The sequence below is a fragment of the Alligator sinensis genome, unplaced genomic scaffold (genome assembly GCF_000455745.1).
Source record: "Alligator sinensis unplaced genomic scaffold, ASM45574v1 scaffold144_2, whole genome shotgun sequence".
NCBI classification, from domain to species: Eukaryota; Metazoa; Chordata; order Crocodylia; family Alligatoridae; genus Alligator; species Alligator sinensis.
Window position 1 is genome coordinate 1,397,320 of NW_005841872.1, and position 22,657 is coordinate 1,419,976.

Below are 22,657 nucleotides of genomic sequence, written 5' to 3' on the forward strand. Positions count from 1 at the left end.
TCCTGATCTTGTGTCAGCGGGTATTAGCATCCTGCATCCATGAGATGAACCATGAGATAAGCAATAGCAGTTCTTCAGTCCTTTTGAGCATTTCCCAAGTTATGTCTTCATTCCATTGTTTATGCAGGTAGAGGTATCTGGGTTAGACAAGCCTACCTGTAAGCATAAGAATGTAAAAAGTGCTTGTAGTAGGCTGGCTGGCAGAAGTTTGCAGCAGCTTGCACACTCCCGGCTGTAGGAGCCTACAGGTTGGCAGGGACTGCAGCTCAGCTAAGGGTAAAAAGGCTGCCTAGGAGAAGTGGACCCGCTGCAGAGCATACTTAGCTGGCCCACAGGAAGCTAAGAGGCTCCTAGAGAGGAAGCTATGAGGGAGAGTAGAAACAGAAAAGGAGAGGGTGCTTGGCTGGTGGCTGCAACATCAGGCCAAGGATTCTCCCACGGTCTGGTAAAAGACCCAGGGCTGAAAGGCTGGTGGCACTAACCCCGAGACCAGGAGAGGGCACTCATGTGAGAGAGAGAAGGAAAACTGCACTGCAGCATTGAGGGAGCAGCATGAAACCGGCAGCATCTTCTCAGGGTTGGGGAAGAGACCCCTGGACTGTGAGTCACCCATGAACTGTGTTTTAAGGACTATATCATATTTAAAGACTTTGTTGGCTAAGTAATAACCCTGAATCTGTACAGTGCCATATTGGAACAGACGAATGGTCCATCTTGTCTCTAACAGGATTGCAGGCTTAACTGCTCGACAGTTAAGTGGGTAGGAAGTTGGCTGCGGGGTAGGACCCAGAGAGTTCTAATGAGTGGATCTGTGTTGTCCTGGAAGGAAGTGGCCAGTGGTGTCCATCATGGGTCTGTGCTTGGTCCAGTACTTTTCAACATCTTTTATCAATGATTTGGATATGGGGGTGAAGAGCTCACTGGCCAAGTTTGCAGACAACACCAAATTATGGAGGAGCATGGTCACGCTTGAAGATAGACTGCAGATACAGGAAGACCTAGACAGGATGGCAGCTTGGGCAGATCAATACCACATGAAGTTCAACCTTGAGAAGTGTAAAGTGCTCCATCTGGGGACGAACAACCCCCAACATACTTACAGGCTTGGTGGCGCCAAACTGACCAGCACCACGACTGAAAGGGACCCAGGGGTAATAATAGACCCTAGTATGAACATGAGCTGTCAGTGTGATGCTGTAGCCAGCAGGACAAACAATACTCTGGCATGCATCAACCGATGCATCTCAAGCAAAACCTAGGAAGTGATTCTTCCACTTTTACTCAGCAGTGGTGAGACCACAGCTGGAGAACTGCATCCAGTACTGGGCACCTCACTTCAGCAAGGACGTGGAAAAGCTTGAGAGAGTCCAGAGGAGAGCCACCCATATGATCAGAGACTTGCAAGGCAAGCCATATGAGGAAAGGCTGAGGGACTTGGGCATCTTCAGCCTAAAAAAGACAAGGCTGAGAGGAGACTTGGTATCAGCTTACTGCAGCATCAGGGGAATACATCAAGGGCTCAGCGAACAACTGTTCACCAGGGCATCCTTGCGGGGAAAACCAGGAGTAATGGCCACAAACTCCTGGAAGACCATTTCAGGCTCAACATTAGGAAAAACTTCTTCACAATTAGGATGTCCAGAGTGGAATAAACTCCCTCCAGAAGTGGTACAATCACCTACCCTGGAAATTTTCAAGAGGAGACTGGACAGTCACCTCGCTGGGGTCACCTGACTCCAGTTGTCTTTCCTGCCTAATACAAGGGGACTAGACCTGATGATCTTGTGAGGTGTCTTCCAGCCCCTTACAATCTATAAGTCTATGAACAGTGGCTGAAGTGGATGCATTAGAGGGAGAGCATTAATCCAGGTATATAGAGTGACCTATCCCCTGCCTATTGCCCTCCCTGGCATCCATCATCATTGGGTTAGAGAAGTGAGAGGATACTTCTCTGACTTTTGTTTAATAGCTATCAATAGGTCTGTCATCCATGAATTTGTGTAGTCGGCCTGACTATACTATCTGCCTCTACAACCTCCTCTGGAAATGAGTTCCACAAGTTAACTATGCACTACATAAAAAAATACTTTCTCTTGACAAGTTCAAACTTGTCTCCTGCCAATTTCTGTTGGTGCCCTCTACCTCTAGTAGTTTGGGACTTGGTAATAGTTCCCTATTCACTTTGTCTACAACTTTAATGATTTTATAGACCTCTATCATATCCTCCTTCAACATTCTCCTTTCCAAGCTGAAGAGCTCTATACCTTTTATTCTCTCCTGGTATGGCAACTGAACCATACCTCTGTTCATTTTGGTTGCCCTCCTCTGTACCTTTTCTAATTCAACTACATCCTTTTTGAGATGTGGTGACCCGAACTGAATGCAGTATTCAAGATATGGGTGCACCATGGATTTATGTAGTAGCATGATGATGTTTTTCATTTTGTTTTCAATTCCCTTCTTAATGATGCTCAAAATGTTACTAGCTTAGAGCTGCCTGTGAGACATACCCACGTGGTCAGCCACGTCTATGCCTGGACTTGCAGTGAGCTGGGTTAAGATTTCTGGATCTGTATCTCATGGTTCTTAATACTGCAGGAAGTGGAGCCACCTAGACTTAGCTTAGGTTTTGGAAGAAAACATCTGTTGTTTTGAAGCCTCTGTGGTAAAGTGGTTTTTAACCCAGTAAACTGAAGCACTTTTGTCTCTGCATGCCCAGTGGTATGGCATGAGTCCAGCTATCGCTGCATGACTGTGAGAGTTGTTTAGTCCTCTTTGTCTCTAGTGGGTTATGGAATAGAGAAAATCCCACACAATTTACTGATTCGTTTTGATGCACTGGCTGGGGGAGTAGTTAGCTGATTGCACGATTTCACAATGATTACACACTTAATTCATACAACACAATTTTATTTTAAAACTCTTTGCTATGTATATAACACTGCTTAGCTTTAAGAAACACCACAAACATTAAAAACACAATAATTACATATATCAGAAACAATGCTCCGAATGCACTTCCTTCCCAAACAATGCTATAAGAATTAGTGTTACAAAAACAACTACAATTACAACTAAAAGTTAAATTTGAATCAATACTATTATTTTTTATAATATACTTACAATCCTAGAATTCCGAGAAGCCAAATACCAAAATATGGTTTCATTCCTCAGTAGTACGATTTAATGGGTTGGCCTCAGTAGTACGGTTCAATAGGCTGGCCTCAGCAATACGATTCAATGAGCTGGGCTCAGCAGTGATAGGACTAAGTCCCCTTCCTTCAGTCCCTTTCAGGTGCTCCGCGGCTTCAGCGTGAACTAAGAGATTCGTGTTCACGGAGAGGTTGGGTCAGGTGATCAATCTGGTCCGGGCTACACTTGCGATTCTTCCTTTGTTGTTCTGCAAGTGAAGTCACCTCCAAATTGGGACAGTAAGTTACAGGTTTTTATTGAGTGAGCTGCCGTCAGTGGGCTCCTCCTACTCAATTTGTCACTACTCCCAAATTTGGGCTCGGATCTTACTCAACAGAAATTACCTTTGTTGAGCATTTTAAATTACTCTTGGGGAGACTTCTTCCATATCACTGTAAATACCATTTTTTACCAGTCTGGTTAAAAGGCCTTGGGCTTTGATGTCTCGGAATTCAGGATATTTGCTCTCTTTGTAAAAGACTTCTAAAGATACAATTTAAATTAAGGCTTTAAGTGAAGTCAGGACATTTTTCACGTAGTCCCAAAACAATGAACTAGATAAGGAGATAAATCCTATCTTCTTCCTGAAACTGGCTAATGGGCAACCTTTACAAACATTCAAACTATTTCATTCAATATGACACTCTTCTGAAAACACTGGTGGGTGGAGGGGAGAAACTGATAGGATTATGGGAAAATTCAGTAGAGGGAAGAGTTTTTCACTTGTGTTCAAGCTAACAGAAACATCTTAAAATCAGTTTTACACATGATACCTGAACTGCCTGTAAATGAAAGACTCGGTTATACTTGTTTTAAACTGACCTTGTTTTTACAGTGGTTTTCAAGCAGACATCTGTTTTTTCCTTAATTGTTTTCAAAGCTATTTGAAACCTATTCTCACGCATAGTGGCCCTCCGCTAACTACCACTCTTCCCAGCTGGTGCGGTCTGATAGCTCGCTGTTTGACCAGCCCACAAGTTTATGATGTGAGTATTAACTTGTAGAGGAAGGGGATGGTAAGTTTTTTTTTTTTGGGGGGGTTTTTTGTTTTGCTTGGTTTTCCAAAGGAAGTTACTTTTACAGGAGAAGACCATGGAACTCAAAGATGCTACAAATGCTGGTTTGCCCTAAGCTGTGGTAGCAAAAGCCTTCACCATATCTGGCCCCTGGTGCCATGTCCTCCAGCCTGTGGGGCTCCCAACAGACTTATGGGGAGCCCCTCAGGCCATGGCCCTGTGGACTAGATCAGGCATGCAGGGCTAGGCAAGACCTGATCCTAGTGCATCAGACCCCGAGCCTGATACTGGTGCATGGGGGCAGCTCAGGGCTTCAGGGCCCAATCCCAGCACATGGGGCTAGGCAGGAGCAGTGCAGTGCCCCAGAGCCTGATCCTGGTACATGGAGGTGATGTGGGGCTTGATCCAGCCAGCAGATTGTACCTGCGCCACTTAAATGGTCCACAGGGCCAACACCTTGAGCACCACTGGTTTAGCATATTCTGTCCCTAGGACCATGTTTACTAGTGTAAATCAGACTAACTCCAATAATTTCACCTGAACTATACTGTCTTACACCCACTGAAGATGAGACCTGTATGTTGTCAGAAAGGACATGGATAATAGTCACACTTCATGGTATCAGGAGGTCATGAGGTCTGTTAAATCAGCTACTTAATCCCTTAAGAGCAGCCTGTTTCCCTTTCAACTGTCAGATGTTTAAGACAAAGATTTTCTCTTGTTATATTTGGAGTTGTATTATGATCTCCCATGGAAGAGACAGGACATCCCATGGACAGAGACAGGAAGAGAGAGGTTGCAAAAATTGAATCTGCAAAGTTGGTAAAACTTTTTCCCATTGCCAGGATACAGTTTGGGGTAATACTTCACAAATGGGTAATTATTTCTTAGAAATGGATAATCCAAAATGTTGTTATGCTGGTTTTATATAACCAGATCTCAAAATAGTCAATAATCCCTTCTCCTAATGCTCTTAAAATAATCGGATACACATCACTTGTGTCTAATGTGCCTATAACATCTACAACCCATTATATAATGTTTATAAATGGAATTGTGAATATAATCAAACTACAACTTTTAAATTCTCCAGTGTTGTAAGGTGGGTATCACATCACAGTTAATCTAAGCTTGTAACAGTGCAGCTGTGTGTTTAGTGTTATATCACTGCTACAACAAAGTTTGAGAAACTTTCTCATTGTGAACATATTTGAATTGTTTTTATTTAAAAGTAAAATGTTATAGACCTAAAAAATGTGTAATTTTCTGTGACACTGGCTGACTTAGCAGGCTCTATTAGTGTTATTGTTCCTATCTTTGGTGTGCCATGAGGAGTCATAAAACAGGTTTTACACTGGAAGTCATCTATCAGACACACTAGTATACTAGTGAACAGTCTGGGTGTCTCTCTTCATGATATCAGAGATAATTGTTTAGCTTCATATTTTATCCATCAACTGAGAGTCCAACCAGATAAGCAGGCAGGTTGTGGTTTTCCTTTACATCTGCAGGCTTATTTCATTTCCTCCACTTGCTTTTAAGCTTTCAAACAGATCATCAGTTAACTTTAATAGAATCAGTACAGTTTTCTTCTTGGAGTATCAGCCTTATCATACATTGCACTGCGTACAGGAAAAGGTCTCTTCAGGCTGCAGTTCTTAGTCTATTAAGCAGGTTTTAGCCACAAAGCAGGCTTTTGGTGTTTAAAAACAATACTGTGAAACTCTCACTCTGTCCTTTTATTTTTACCCTTCCCTCCCCTCCACATCTCCTTGGTGCTAAATTTAGGTATAGAGGGGGAAATGCATAATTTAAGCTTCAGTCGCTGACTTCTCTCCCAACTCCATGATTGTTTTGTGCTCATCCTTCTGTAGCTTTCAATACATGACTACAATTATGCCACAGCATTGAATACTCTCCAGCTTCTCACAGAGTGAAAACTGTATGCCATTTTCTCTGCTCCCAGTAGGTGCAATTGAATCATCATCCTGCCTGTTCTGGGACAAAAATCTGTCAGTAATGGATGAGCTTTCTTGAAGTACTTTCAACTAGTGCCCAGAGTAGAAATGATTATAACTGAAAGGATTAAAGAACAATATGAAATCTAGCTGGAATGTAATGCAGAAGAACGTTTAGTTCTGAAAAGAATAAGACAAATTACTTGCTTAAGATGTATCCCATTCTTCTAAGTTTTCATGTAGCGCTTTGCCTGAAGAAGTTATAGCATCTGCAGGTTGGAGTGAAGTATGGACACATGACTTCCCACTTTTCCCATTCTCCTTCTTTGGAGATGAGGAGTCATCCCTTTCTCTGCCTTCACTACAGACTTGGTTTAAAGTTACTTTGCTGTGTTTGTATGCCAACTGCTGCTGCTTGTGCACAGGTGCCCTAGGGATCAATGAGCAGGGAACCAGCTGCGGACACTGATTTAGAGGAGGCACCAAAATGATGACTCTGGAGGGGGGCCCATGCCATGGGGGCTGCTGCAGCCAGTGTGCAGGGAGTCTGGCTCACAGCTGAAGCCATAGCAGCTGAAGCCTGTGCCACAGCAGAGATTGTTGTCCTTCCTCCAACTTGCATTCGTATGGTTGGTGTGCAAGGTTCTGAATCAATATGCCTTGGTTATGCAGTGTTTTGTTTTGCTCTCTTCTTTCTTTTCTGTTCCCAAAGAAAAAGTACTCCGCACTAGCTTAACTGTGTGCCTCTGACATTTCCCTATAACTTCCAGTGGAGTAAAGTTAAACCAATCATATCTGGTTTTGAAAATCTGACCCAACACGTCATTCTGTACATCAAGTTTACAAGTGAGAGTAACAGAATGTAAACACTATTTGGGAAAAGCACTCTGTCATGGTTGCCATACTTTTAATTTGGGGGTTGTCAACTGGGGGTATGTGTACCCCTAGGGGTACTTGGAAAGGTCATAGGGGGTATGCTGCCGCCACCCACCAACCTGCACCACTCCTGTGCGCTACTTACCCACAGCTGGTCATACATACAGCTTTGTGGGCTGATGACAGGCAGCATGCAACTGGCTGGGCATGAAGCCTGTCAGCAGCCCATGGAGTTGCATCTGTGACTGGCCATGGGGAAGTGGGGGGGGGGGGTATGGGCCTGGGGGGGGCAGCGGCAGCATGGGGCAGTGACGGTGGCCACTGGCAAGTCCCCCTTCCCCCCCCCCAGCATCTGGCCGCTGCCACCAAAAGGGGTACATGTGCTAAAAAAGGTTGAAAACCCCTGCTTTAATTATTAAAAAGGAGTACTCTGGGTTTTTTCAAGTATTTAAATATCTCTCTGTTGAAGCTTGTAGTATTTGACATTAGTTCAAATTATCCCACCAAACCTTTCTCCTCCTGTTTGGAAAACATATCTATGTGCTGTCACCTGTTATTAAGAAAGCTGCATTTTATCAAAGGTTTTAGGTTAACAGCTTGGCTGTGGTCTTTGCACAAAAAGGGACAAACTGTGAAACTGCAGGTGTAAAACCAGCAGAGGAAGGTAAATTACTCAACTGAATAATATAAACTGACAAATTGTGGGATTATCAAACCTGATCCAGATTTTCAAATGTTAATATTTGAAAACTTTTCCTATGTAATTCCCCAGCAAAGATAACTTTGCTGAAATTATTTTCCCTATTTTACTAGCTCCAGGTCATACACCAATTTTTGTGCATTTTCTTGATGATTATGATGATGTTGCTGTACAGACTGACCATAAAGTAGAGAGATTTAAAATAAAGAGCCAGATTGTAAGGGAACACAGATTTTCTACCCCTATTACTTGATATTATTTTTGGATGAGAGTTTAGCATTTGGCAATAGAAGTGGTCATTTAAGTTATACATACTGTCTATGCTGTTAAAAGGAGGAATAATATTTAGTTTTAAACTGCTGTGCTTGTACATATACAGTATGGGCATTCCCATGAACATGTTTCACTCCTAGTTCTTCCCTCCGAGGTATGACCGACTGTAAATAGTGGTCCTAAGTATATTCTGATGTTTTAACCATTACTACCCCCAGCATACTTTCCCAGGAGTGTCACATTCTTAAAGACTCAAGTTGTGCCCTGACATATTTGAATGGGTTTCATGGGATACAAATTAATGCATTTCACAGTACTTAAATCAGGGCAGGATTTGACCCTATGTGGATTTTTAGGTAAAGTTTTGTTTGGTTTTGTTTAACCTGGCAAAATCGAATGGGTTAATAGCGAAGCAAAATATGTATTTCTTAAGTGAATTCAAATGACTCCTCCCACAGAGTTTTAGGGGATTGTAGAGGCCAGTTTAGGGTTATTCTTGGAGGAATTTCAAGTCCCCAGGGATGTACTTGGATAGGTTTCACATCTTTCTCAAAAGAATTGTTTGTGTTGCCTGGGACCCTTCTAAAGCACAGTAAGTTGATTCACACTTCCCTTCTGTTGGAAAATGTGCCGTCAGGACCTTACCTATGAAAGATGATTAGAGGACGTGTTCTGTGATCACAAGTTTCTTCTCATGTGTGATGTACCTGTTGCAGAAGCCCGGATTATCCAGGAAAATATGAAGCATGCTGCCTGTTGTTTACAAATGTAGCCAGAGGTGAAATAAAATGGTGCAAGCTTGGGTTGTAGAGGGCTGTATTGCTTAAATATCTTGAAATACTTTTTTTTTCTCAGTTAGCCGTGGAACTGATGGTATTTGTAAGTCTGTAAAATTGGCCGTATGGAGAAAACATGAGATTGGGGAGTGAGGATTATTTCAGGAATTGCTGTGCAGCATTAGACTTATAGTCCACCTCATGCAGCATCATTTCTTCAAAAGCAGCCAGAGCCCAAATACTCACAGAAGTGGACAGTTTAAGGAAAGATTTGCCAGTAAGAGAAATAGGTCAGTCCCTGCCTGGTGACATGGAGTGGTTTATTTATATAGTGGGCTGCAACAGTATAAAAATGTTGTATCCAGTCGACTTGGCAATTCCCTTGTGTATGCATATCTAGTCCTACTCTTATTAGATTGCTACTCTGCCATAATGCACAACCAACCCATGGAACCTTTTTTCCACAAGCTATCTGTTTTTATTAGGATTAATTTTCCTGCCTTTCATACTCAATGAATGTTCCCTTCCTCATGGGTTACCAGAGAAGGTAGATGCCTGGCTTACCTTGACTGAATGATCCATTGTTTATGTACCTTTGCATATCTCCCCTAAAAAGTAGACATTCCCTGAATTTTCAGTCTTTCTACAAATGAAAGCTTCTCTTCCCCCCCCCCCCACAACTGTCTATCAGTGTTTTTTGAACTCTGTATTTCTGTTGCATCCTTTTGGAGATATGGTGATCCGAACTGAGCACTGTATATGCTAGGTGAAAGCATACCACCATGCGCTTCTTCACTGGCTTCCACTCCATTATTATGCATCCTAAAATTTTATTCTCTCTCTTGAGCCCAGAGCTCTTCATCAGACCAAAGCTATAATAGTTTCTTTTCTGATTTGGAACCTGTTAGACTTTTATCAACCCACCATTGGCTTAGGTTCATCAACAATTCTCCATCCTCCTGTCTTTGACAATCAATTCAATGTATAATTAAATTAAAATGTCTACTAAAAGTATCTGCCGTCTGTGGAAAATGTTGGTATTGTAGTTAAATGCCAAAGACCAAGTATCTCAATTCAGTTTGGCTCTGGGGCAGAGGTGCTTCCTGGCAGTTGTGGGGCAGGTGTCCTGAAATCCCATTCTGCACAGCAGGCTAGGCGTTCTGGTCAGACTCTCTTCCCATTCTACACTGTGGCCTTAGGACTTTTTGGATGGTTATGGACTACATATCCTGGATAGACAGCTCGGCCCATAAGAGGGAGCATAGGCACCTGAAATGCATCTCTCACAAGGTATCACAGTGCCACTTAAGAGGAAAGTTTTCCATATTCAACTGAAATTTTACAGAGATTTCCACAGAAAACTCCGTTTAGGGAAGAAAATACTTCATTTGTGCTAGAATTCTGTGTTGGGTTGTGGCTTCACCCGCTCCACCTCTCAAATGTTTCAGAGAGCATCATGAGCTATAGTTTTACCCCAGAAACTTGTGGTTCCCCCTCACATTTGCCCAGGTTTTTTTTGTTTTTGTTTGTTTGTTTGGTTTTTTGTGGGGGGGTCTTAACTTTTTTCCCCAATCCCTGGCAACATTGTAGCTCCCACCAGGACTGCTTCAGTTATTGGTTAGAGTCTTATAAATTCATTTCTAAAAATCAAAAAGCACACAGGTTTTGCTTTTTTATTTTTTGGATCTGGTATTGTGAGACTGTTGCTGTTGGTTGTCTGTTTTAATATCAATTCAGTCCATTTACCTGATGCTGAATTAAGGTTTATTTGGCCAGGATTAAAAAAAACACCAGAAAAAAACAAATCTCTTTTTTTTTGTGCTTCCCAGTTAGATAGCTTGTTTTAACATGTGCATATTTTTTAGTTCATTGTCCTAATTTTTTAATTTCTTTTAAGAATTTGTGAATATGTAGCATTTGGTCCTAGTGACTGGCTCCTTTTGCTCTTCACACGTCTTTTTGATCTTTGAATTTAAAATCACAGAAAAGTAGGGCAAAGGGGCTTTTTGAGGTTTAGTCCAGTTTCCTACTCAAGGCAGGATTATCTCCATCCAAACCATCCCAGCCAAGTGTTTCTCTAATTGCTCTAACTTCCAAGGGTGGAGATTCTGCAACCTCTTTAGGTAGGCTCTGTGGATGTGGGGACACCAGTGGATGTATCTTGAATTTAGCAAGGCTTTTGATAGTCTCCCACAACATTCTCATAGGCAAGCTAAAGAAGTGCAGGTTGGATAAATGGGCTGTAAAGTGGATATAAAACTGGCTGGATCATCAGGCTTAGAGGGTAGTAGTCATTAATGGCTCGATGTCTAGTTGGCAGGCAGTATCAAATGGAGTGTCCCGGTCCTGGGGCCAGTTTTGTTCCATGTCTTCATCAGTGATTTGGAAGATGGCATAGGGTGCACCCTCAGCTAGTCTGCAGATGACACCAAGCTGGGGGGGAATAGTAGATATGCTGGAGGGTAGAGTTAGGATTCAGAGAGACCTAGACAAATTGGATGATTGGAACAAAAGAAATCTCATGAGGTTCAATAAGGACAAGTGCAAAGGCCTGCACTTAGGACAGAACAATCCTACGTACCAGTACATGCTGGGGACTGACTGGCTGGACAGCAGCTCTGCAGAAAAGGACCTGGGGGTTACAGTGGACAAAAACCTGAATATAAACCAACAGTGTGCCCTTGTTGCCAAGAAAGCTAATGGCATACTGGGCTGCATCAGTAGTAGCAGCATTGCAAGCTTATCAAGGGAAGTGATTGTTACCCTCTGGTCAGCACTGGTGAGGGCTAGTCTGCAGATGACACCAAGCTGGGGGGGAATAGTAGATATGCTGGAGGGTAGAGTTAGGATTCAGAGAGACCTAGACAAATTGGATGATTGGAACAAAAGAAATCTCATGAGGTTCAATAAGGACAAGTGCAAAGGCCTGCACTTAGGACAGAACAATCCTACGTACCAGTACATGCTGGGGACTGACTGGCTGGACAGCAGCTCTGCAGAAAAGGACCTGGGGGTTACAGTGGACAAAAACCTGAATATAAACCAACAGTGTGCCCTTGTTGCCAAGAAAGCTAATGGCATACTGGGCTGCATCAGTAGTAGCAGCATTGCAAGCTTATCAAGGGAAGTGATTGTTACCCTCTGTTCAGCACTGGTGAGGCCTCATCTGGAATACTGTCTCTAGCTTTGGACACCCCCCCCCCTCCTCTCCCCCCTGCATAAAAAATGTGGGCAAATTGGAGAGTCCAGTGGAGGGCAGTGAAAATAGTGAGGGGGTCTGGGGCACATGACTTCTGAGGGCAGACTGAGGGAACTGGGCTTATTTAGTCTCTGGAAAAGAGAAGACTGAGAGGGGAATAGCATCCTTCAGCTACCTGAAAGGTGGTTCCGAAGAGGATGGAGCTAGACTGTTCTCAGTGGTAGCAGATGACAGAACAAGGAGCAATGTTGGAGCAAGGGAAGTTTAGGTTAGATATTAGGAAAAACTTTCTCACTAGGAGGGTAGTAAAACTCTGGAACAGGCTACCCAGAGACATGGTGGAATCTCAATCCTCAGAGGTTTAAGACCTGGCTAGACAGAGCCTTGCCTGGGATGATCTAGTTGGGGATGGTCCTGCTTTGAGCACGGGGTTGGACTAGATGACTCCTGAGGTCCCTTTCAACCCTCACTTTCTGTGGTTCTATTAATGTAGCTTGATCCAGGGCTTGACCATCGTTATAATATGAACAGCTTTCCTTTTATCCAACACAAAGTGCCCTTGCTGCAGTTTGCGACCATTGCTCTTTGCCCTGTTCCCTATGGCCATAAAGATTAGTCGCCATCTTCTTTATAGCAAATACTTAGGTATTTGAAGACTGTTATCAAATTCCCCTTCAGTCTTCTCTTCTCCAAATTCAATGATTTCAGTTCTTGACCTTTTCCTTATTAGTCATGTTTCCAAAACCTCTGATCTTTTTCAAACCTACTCAGGAATGAAATCAATTTCCTGTTGTGTTTGGAACATTTACTGTACTTGATCTAGCATGGGATGTTAAGGCATTATTTTACCCAACTTAGTCAGCATTCCAAATTAGGCAGTTTCAAATTACCTATAAAATTGCATTGACTTTAAGATCATATACTATATTATTTGTTTGTTAATCCTGTAACAACCAACCCTGACTACAATAGCTGTACTATTAATCTGCTGCTTCACTTTAAAAAGAAGTAATGCTTTTATTGCAGTAGTTTTACAGGGAACTGTAAACTGGATTTCAAACTGGCTTTAAGAATTCTTAATTTTAGGATTTTACAGTCATTTTACTCTTAATGCTTATGTATTGCCCAATCAGTAAGATCATTCTGTTCAGTAATTTTTAAGGAAAAAAAGAATCTTGACCAAATAATGCAGTTTTTTTCGTTTCAGAATCAAGAACAGCTCAGAGAAGAGGATTCGGATTTTATCTTGAATGATGGTGACCTTGCTGTGACATATGGTGATACAACAATAACTGCTAATGGTTCTTCTGGCTCTCACACTGTCACCACTAGCCTCGATGGCAGGAGAACAAAAAGTAGTTCTGAGGAAGCACTGGAACGTGACTTGGGAACAGGAGATCATGAAGTTACAAGCAGGGGTACCAGACTGGTATTTCCTTTGGAAGACAATGCATGACTACTGACTCAGTAAAAATACTGCTGTAGCCCCATAGATGGATCAAGGAAGACTGCAGGCCCCAGTGCCACTTGAGGTGGAGATGACTGTTGAAGTAAACTAACGTGTGTATAAGTGGTTTTACTAAGGTCTGAAGATGTCAACCTTGACCTTTTCTTTTTTCTAATTCAAGCTGCTGACAGTGGGTTTTTAAATGTCTGAACTAGACAAGTGGAAAAAACTCCAGTTTCTTCTCTGAAAACTCCATATTGAATCTAAATACAAGTATGCTGCAGTTCTCACTTTACCTGCAACATCCTTCTAAGAAGAAATATGTGAAAATGTTACCCCCTAGTGCCAAGCTTATTCTAGTTTGGTTTAGGAAGGAGGGAGAGGAAATCCAAGCAAAGAGTAATTATTATGAGACTTAGTTATGTGGACGTATTGGAGTGTTGGGAGATCCAGTGTTAAAATGTTCTCGAAGAAGGCTTGAAGAAACTTGTCCTAAAACAGGATTCTAGGACTAGATGAATGAGTGCTGCACTTTTCTGGGATCTGTTACTATAACATAAACTGCACTTAATACATTTCAGGAAAAAGGGAAAATAGTGCTATACTACTTCATTGGCAATATACAGAAGGTAAAACAAAGAACAATTCAGTATTTAAATAGGGAGGCAGTGAATACTTTTTATTCCCTTTATTTTGGAGAACTTGACTATTACTGTTACCATATCACAAGAGAGAAATCCAAATTCTAACCATTCAACTCTGAAATGCCTGGCTCTTACCTCTAAGTAGATTGTCTGACATGATTAAGTTGTTAAAATCAGATTAAATAAACTGATGGGGAGAGGTCAGCTAATGTTACTCCAAAAGGCTACTAGCTTGCAGCATTGATGATACAAAACAGTATTGACCATATGTGAAACCACAAAGTTCCATATTTGAGAAGTATCCATGGATTCTGCTTCACAATTCTAGCCTGTGATGGGTTCAGTTGCAAATGTTTATTTAAAAAAGGGAAGCTAGTCCCATAGATTTAACCATTTGTTGTTATCTTAAAACAAAAGTATTTACCTTCATTTTTTTTTTCCAGTGTAGATGTGAAATTTCAATGGGGCGCTGCATGACTATATATAAATGATGCAAGTAACACGCACAGTAGTCCCATCTGACATGTAAAAAGGGAAGGATGTCCTTGCCTACTGCTTGGCCCATTCAGGTGTGACCAGCTTAACTTATTGCTTAGTGCTCTTTAATTCCCACATCAATAGATATTAGTGACTTATTGCAAAGAGCTAATAGCTAAACTATATTATCCCCCTTAACTGGAGCTCAGCTACTGACAGCATGCTTTATAATGTGAACTCATTCTTGTGTCTCAAAAAAGTTAGGATTTTTTTTAACCAGCTCATTGGCCCACTAATGTGATGTAATATCCGTTTGTTTATGATGTATTTTTTTCTTACTCCGCCATTTCAGTTTATTCTTTTCACAGAAATGATGTATGAGCAAAAGTTCATTCTCTTTTCTCCTTCACTATTAAACTTACCAGTGGGCTGGCTGACTGACTGACTTGCAAGTTACAACTGCCTAGCAGAACTTCAGCCATTGTCTAGGCCATTTTATTTCAAATAACTTCTTATTGACAATGATCTACCTCTTAATTTATCTTAAAGGGAGGGATTATGCTGTTTATAGGGCATCAGACTGCATCTGACAGCCAGTGCCTAAAAGAATCTAGGAACAAGATGCTAAAATATGTAAAACTTTAGTCCTACAGTTCTTTTGTGGGATAACCGGAAGGGTCATACATTCGTCTGCTTTGTTCGTAAGTGGCAAGGATAAGAAGCCTGCTTGAACATCTCTAGACAACAGAACTATTTAGACATCCCAGTTGTCTGCTGCTCCAAAGAACGATAGAGTGGCTGACACCATGTGTGTGTATTCATGACTCACAATATTTATGCAGTTCCATGGCTTGTTTCTTAAATACTGCCAGTGAAAAAAGTTGCTTTTTCCTAAACTATGAAAAGTCAAAAACAAACTTTTGTCAAACTTGAAGCCAAATACAGTTTTTCTGAGTGACAATTCATCACTTCAGACTTCCGCAAAAGAAAAAAAAAAAGGAAGTATTAATTTACCTTGACACACACGACCCTTTTAGGATCCAAGGGGCAGAAATAAATGGACTTGCCCCTCACTCTAGTGAGGCAAACTTTTACTAGCAATTCAAGACAGGCTGCAAAGCACAAGGGAAATTATACTGACGCTGAAAATGCAAAACCCTGTTTTGAATTACACAAGCCTATTTTTTATCTTGGGGTGGGAGAGTACGAGGGGAAAGGTTCTGTAAGAGTGCCAGATACTTAAAGCTTTAGCTTACTGCATCCCTACTACCAGGCTCACTAAAGTCAGGTTTATGTGGGCCTTGACTCTTAAGGTTTTTGATTCATCAACCCTCATTAACTTTAAAAATTAATATAGTTGCTGAACATAAGATTGAGCAATGGCTTAAATATGCAAGCTTAAAAAAAGTAATTAAGACTTAAACAACAGTGAATCTTGGTTTTTCTTACTTCAGTTTTAACCTCAATCCCTCCTTCCATTTCAGATTTTAATATAAATCCAGATGAACAAGAAAGCAATAGTGGCCTTGTCTGACTAACATGGAACTTACTGACAACTATAGGTTTGGTAAAGGACTCCTTCATGAAAAAACAAACAACCTAGGTTGTGAAAAGCATTTAATCTTTTTAATCCTTAGCTTTGAGTGTTTAACCTTCTCCAGTAGCACTCGAAGGTGAAAAAACAACTTTGTAGTTAGTGGGCTCTTTCCCATTATTCTTGTACTGAAATCTTGCTTTCCGTACTCTCTCTCTCTCTGTCATCTTCATGGAGCAGTGTGTCACCACGTCAGACATATCTTCACTACATGAATTAAGTTAAAATTTTCAAAGAAACATGGAAACTTACTAAAATACCCTGGGGGTTTTTCAAGGTGACCCAAATTTAGACTCCTGTAATGAAATTAACCAGAACTTAATGAAGAGAAAGTATCGGTTGCTGTGTCAGATAATTTAACATGCTCAAACATTTTGCTGGCTGGCACTAGCATCAACAATAAACTATTTACATGCCTATTTTGCCTTCACATTATCAGCTTAATGCTGAAAATTTCTATGGGACAGTCCTATCTTGACATGGCATTCTGGGGTGTTGCGAGATCCTTTGAGGGGTGCTGTACCTCTCCACCTATGTGAGGAGTAAAGCACTCTCCTCTTACTGTTTGGCTTCCCATACTGACTGCAGCATCTCACAAGCCACAGGCATCCCCAGCTGCTCCTCTTAAGGATTGCTGCCACTAATGCCCCCTCCACCCTCCAGCACACCTACATTGCCTGTGGGCAGGCAGGCAGATGTGTAGATAGCTGCACTTTTCAGACCCGCTCAACCCCTCAGCTTCTCCCACGCTCCCAAGGGCACAAGTGCGCAATATAATGAAGCAGTATGCACAACTCCAGAGGAGCAGCCTTGGCCGTAGTCTGTCCTTGCCCTATCAGATGTGGCCTGTGGGCACAGAGCAGAGGAAGACAATGGAAAGAACAGGGCACAGCAGTGTGAGGTCCTGCTCCCACCACCTTGCTTTGGCATCAGCTACATCCGTGTTTTCTTAACCTCTCTAACCTTAAAGCAGCCCTCCATAACTATTTTGAATTTAACTTTTAGCTCAGTAATCCCAACCAGCCACTAAATTCAAAACAATTATGGAGGGGCTGTCTTGGAGCTTAAAAGGTCACAAACCACTGGTCTAAGTGTAAGCATTCCCATAGTCATGTGTACTATATCTAACTTAAGAACACAATTTACCTAGAAAAGGAAATTGTGCCTCATCTTTGTATGTAGGAAGACTGGAAAATGGAGTCTGTTTGTAATCCTGTCAACACTCCACAGAAGTGAAGATAACACCTTGTTTAGCAACGCTGCTTTTCAGATACTTTGACATCCAATGTAAAATATGTTAACGTTCAAAACCAAAGCTTGAAAAGGTTGCTGTAGTGCAGTACTTGAGCAGGCTAAGAACTTGCCTAAACCACCTGCTGCATTTGTGTGAATACTGAAAACTTAGAGATGTTCTTTTCAGAGGTGGGATTTTGAAAGATGTAAGAAATCCAAAAACTTCTGACTTTACTGTATGTTAGTTTTTGGTTCAAGTTGCTATAGATATAAAACTAACATTTGGAGTGCGCTACTGTACAAGAGTTAAAATTAATCCTTTCCACTCATTTCTGCAAAACTGTGGATTTGTTAGTCTGTGAACTCTTATCAACAGAACATAGACATTTATTACAGACAAAACTATTAAAAGAACACTGTGGCTCCAGTCCAATTATATGCTCATGCTTTTTTTTCCCCCAGAGTACTTCAAGCTATGTAACACTTAACACATTCAAAGAATAGGTCCTCTTGACTTCAGTTGCAGCTGTGAATACTCAACACTCCTGCAGATAGGACTCCAATGTATCAAGTCAAATCCTTAGAACATAGTGCCTATCTGTGAAAAGTTTGTGACTTGCCCAGCATCATAAGAACAGAGATTAAATCCAGTTCTCCTTTGTAACATTTAACTACCTTCATTGCTTCATTCGCTATTCTCCTTCCAAATTGTTTAAAAAAAAAAAAATGAAGCATGGTTTTATAAGCCAGCTTCTTTCATTACCCACCCATAGGCAAATCCAGGATTTTGTGATGTGGTGTGTGCTGGAGCAGCGACTAGAGTTGCAGAGGTGAGTTGACTCTAACCCTTCCCCCATTGGGGTGGGCAGACCATGTCACAGGAGCAGCAGCCAGGGACTTTTTTTTTTTTTAAGTCTCTAAATCAGATAAGAACCCAACCCCTGCTCTCAGCACCCCCACCCTGCCCATCAGCACTTCCTCTCTCCCACTCCTGCTGTTGCCACTGTCCTCAACTAACCCCGGGCACAGGGAGCTCCCAAGCTGCTTCTGCTAGGCTGTATGGGGTGCCCCACTCAGCCAAGGGTAGCAGCAGCAGATGCATTCTCTCCCAGTAATCCTGCTTCCAGCCTGGCAGCGAACACCCAGGAGGTGAAGGGAGGGGCAGCTGGGCAGGGAGGAAGAAACTGCTAGCTGCTGCTGCTGTCCCCAGCTGAGTCCAGTGATCAAGCTCTGCCTGCCCCTGGGTCAGCTCAAGGAAGTAGAAGGGGGGGGTGGGAATGGGGAAGGAAGTATCACTGAGTGCAGGGGGGGAGTGGGGACAATTCTTACCTGTCTTGGCACACTGCCTGGTACCACCCAGCTCCCAGCCACCTGCATTGTAAGGGCTGCCCCCTCCCCAGTACAGCTGAAGTTGAATTGCTTCCTCCTCCAACTTCAATGGGTAGTAGCAAGGGGCTCATTGAGAACACAGGTGGGCTCACTAGTTACGGTTCTAGTGTCCAGCTCTGCTCAGGTCTGGAACAGCCAAACACAGGAGGAGTCTGGCTTTACCTGAGTAGCCCTTGGCTAGAGGCAGTACATTCAGTTGTCCTGTAGAGACGGTAGATGTTCTGTCTGGTCAGCATGAGGGGAAGGAAGAGGCTCTACATACCTTTATGTGCACAGAACTTTCAGAGATCTTTGCTGTTAAAATCTACCACCCTGACCTTGGCCAGATTTGGACAGAATTTTTTTGTGTTAAAGGACACCTGCTTGACAAATTTCAAGTCCCTCCTCAAAAGTGTGATCATTTTACTATCATCCTTTTGCCTTCAAGGAAAGGATCTGTGAATCTTTCACATTCTGAAGTTCTGACTTGCTCAGAATAGCTTGTTCAACCTCACGTTTTTGCTCTGTCCCTGCACCAGAAAGGGAGTGGACAGAGGCATGCCTTTTAATGGAAATTAAAAGGCATGAAAAGTTAAGTTTCTGAGGCAGGAAAAAGGTCCATTAGAATAAAATCAGCACTTTCAACTGAATCAGCCTGTGGCCATTTATTTTTCCAAAAATGTTCAGTGAGGCATGTGAGCATTAGGAGTAAGGCTTCCTGGCATACAGTACTTTCAACAAGGAGACCAAGGTCAGCTAGCTTGGGAGGAGAGGGGAAGGGAATGGGGGGAGAAAGGGGGGGTGGGGTCAGTGGCAACAGCAAATGCCATCATTTAATTGCTAGGGAGCCTGTTTTTTTCTGGTTAAAAACATCCCCAATTTTCAGATTTAAAAAAGTAACCCCAAGTCCACATGTATCCATGATTAAAATGAAACACCACTAATATATAAGCCTATATATTAGTGGTGTTTCATTTTAATCATGGATACATGTGGACTTGGGGTTACTTTTTTAAATCTGAAAAATCTGTGTGTGTTTGTTTCATTTAAATTACGGAAAAATGTGGATTTGGGGTTACTTTTTTTTTAATCCAAAAATTGAGGATTTTTTAAATCAGATAACCAGGATCCCTGCTAATCACAAAAGATCCAGTCTAAAGTACATGAAAAAGGTGTCCAGTGTAGATTATGGGGTTAGAGGACATTGTGTAGAAAAAGTAACTTGAAGGGTGTTATATTGGAAAATTCTAAGACAAGTGTGCAAAGTAATGAAGCTTAAGAATCTTTCAGCTGCATTACTTCTAGTGGAGGATATAGTTTGAAGATCCCCCTTCAGTGAAGCCACGATGCCTCTAAGCTGGACCTGCATAAATAAAATAAGATCTAGAATAACTCTATATAATGGACAGAAGAGAAGTTTGAAAGAATCGATAAGCTGCAAACCCAGAGAAATGGTTTAAAACAAATCTTTTACTAAGACAACCTAAAAAATCAGCAAGATTCTCACCGACCTTCAGTGATTTTTGCTAAAATTAGGGCTGAACTGTATTTCAAAATTAAAAGGAAAGAAAGAAAGAATCCCAGTCCAGCAATAAATCATCTCTTGAATGATGGCTCTTGTACTCCACAGCAAGTGGCTTTACACCCTTAAGTTTTTTACATGTCCAAAAAAAAAAAAATTTAAGTTATCCAAACCCAGCTCTTAAAGGAATTACTCCCAGTATCACTAATCCACACCTGCTTTGTGTGTTTCAATTCACTGAATATTTCAAGATGTTACTGTCTGCACGGAGTGCACGGCAAGACTCACTGCACTATGTTTTATGCCACTGACCTAAATTTCATCTGCAAGTTGTTACTGTTCCAAATACCATACTAAGTCTCAATGGGAAACTTGGAAGGTTATGACAACCAAAATAAGCGTGAAGTCAGTCCATGTATTCTGTCACAAGAGGATATATCTGGTTAAGTATTTTATAGACAGGCTCTACTCTTAGGCTATTTTTTAAAATTCCTTGTGCATTACCACCACTCAAAGATTTTAGAAGTTTGCTAAAATAATAGCCTACATATGCTATTAATGTACTGTAAGCTTACTGTGCAGTAAAACACTGCTCAGTAAGCTTTCCCTGAGAGCACATCTACACATGCATCCAATGGGAGCAATTTAGAGCCCTACTCTGCTCCCCTACAGCAGCCAGGGGAGCTCTAGACCCCTCTGGGTACCAGCCCTGGGCTGGAAGGGGACATGGGGTCAGGCATAGGCTCTGGAGGACTGGTGTGAGGGTGCTGTCCCACCACCAGGGCAGCTATTTCCCAGTCCCCTGCCCTGATTGGGAACAGCTGCAGGGGAGGGGGACAGTTTCCCTGCCCCTTGCTGCCTGGGCTGACTAGGAGCAATTTGCTCCTGGTAAGCTGTCTACATGAGTGGTACTGTGCAGAAGCTAATGCACAGTTAATTTACTACCTGTATTTACAAGTAGTAAAAAACCACGCATTAGCCTAATTTAGCATTCAGTAGCTGTTGCATGTGCCTTGCTGTGCAATAATTAGTCTACAGTGCAGTAAAGCATCTCATGTAGACACATGCACAGTGTGTGGCATTCAGCTACAAAACCCAGTCCACATTTAAATGGCTTGTTTATGTAGTTCTAACACCAGAATGCTCATACTGACAAATATTTTTGAACTGCTCAGTCAGCAAAATATGCCACACCAGCAGAAATACTTGTACTTGGGCTGAAATGGAAACTGTTGGGAGAAACCCAACCCTAAGACATCATTATGCTGGCAAACGTAACACTTGCTTCATTGCCGAATCCAAGTGTCTGTTTCAGACCTGCAAGCTGCATTGCACAAAGATTTGCACAAGTACAAAGACATGGTTAAAAATCCTTTTCCCATGGAAGTAAAGGAGTTTTGTTGAATTAGCTCTGATTTTACTTCAACACAAAACAAATTCAACACATACGCACAGAAACAATGGCCCCAACAGGAATTTATAAAAGTACTTTTTTTTTTATACACTGCTTTAGGTTACCCCATTTTGAAAGAATACGAAGATTTCCCATCAATTCTGGAGACTGTCTCCATAGTACTTATACAGAATAATCCAACTTCACATGATCTGGGGTACACTGAGAGTAGAAAGCAGAATTATGCTCCCTTTGCAAATGCTACCGTTTAGATGAAAACAAACAATTGAAAGTTATACATGTACCCACTGTTAACATGTAAGTTTCCTACAGAAGTTAATTGGGGGAAAAATCATTTTGTGTATGTTTGCATTTAAATTATATGCATTTAGTTTGTCCTTCCACAAGATGTTTTAGAACAGGATAGCAAAAGCTTTACCTGTTTTGAAGTTTATGCCATCTACTAGATTTAGATGTTTTCTGCCTCAAGCAGGGTGTTGAACTAGATGAGGTCCCTTCTGGCCCTACTTCTCCATGATTCTGTAATTTTTCAAATGGGTTGATTCTCTGAAATTGTTAAACTAGAGGTAGGAAAATGTAGCTCATATAGTGCCACACCAAAAAAACCCTTAAATTAAATTTTCATTTTTATGTATTTTAGTTAGGAGGCAAAGGACATTGTTCACCGTCAGGTATGAAACGTTGTTCCTTCTGACAGCATTTAAGAGTGCCATAGCATTGGAACAGCTTAATAACAGGTAGAAGAACACTAGATTCCCAGTAGTTTTAAAGTTCTTCTAAAACAATAACAGAAACATATTAGGAATGAGCACTGCAAGTACCAAATCTCACCATGAAAGTATCATTTAAGGCAGGGGTGTGAAACGTATAATCCACAGGCCAGATCCACCCCCCAGAGCTGCTGTATTTGGCCCAGTGGGCTACTGGCAGGCCACCAGAAATTGGTGGGTATGGGCAGGGGGAGTGGC

General features: G+C 41.8%; 1 protein-coding gene across 1 annotated transcript in view; it reads left to right on the forward strand.

The window, feature by feature from the left end:
- Positions 1-14,992, forward strand: part of SLC9A7 (solute carrier family 9 member A7) — a 105,838-nt gene extending 90,846 nt beyond the window's left edge. Inside the window, exons 17-18 of the mRNA XM_014527293.2 lie at positions 4,073-4,178; positions 13,198-14,992. Of these exons, the coding sequence (XP_014382779.1) occupies positions 4,073-4,178; positions 13,198-13,446 (355 nt within the window). The 3' untranslated portion in view covers positions 13,447-14,992. The remainder of the gene's footprint in view (positions 1-4,072; positions 4,179-13,197) is intronic.
- The last annotated feature ends 7,665 nt before the right edge of the window (positions 14,993-22,657 follow it).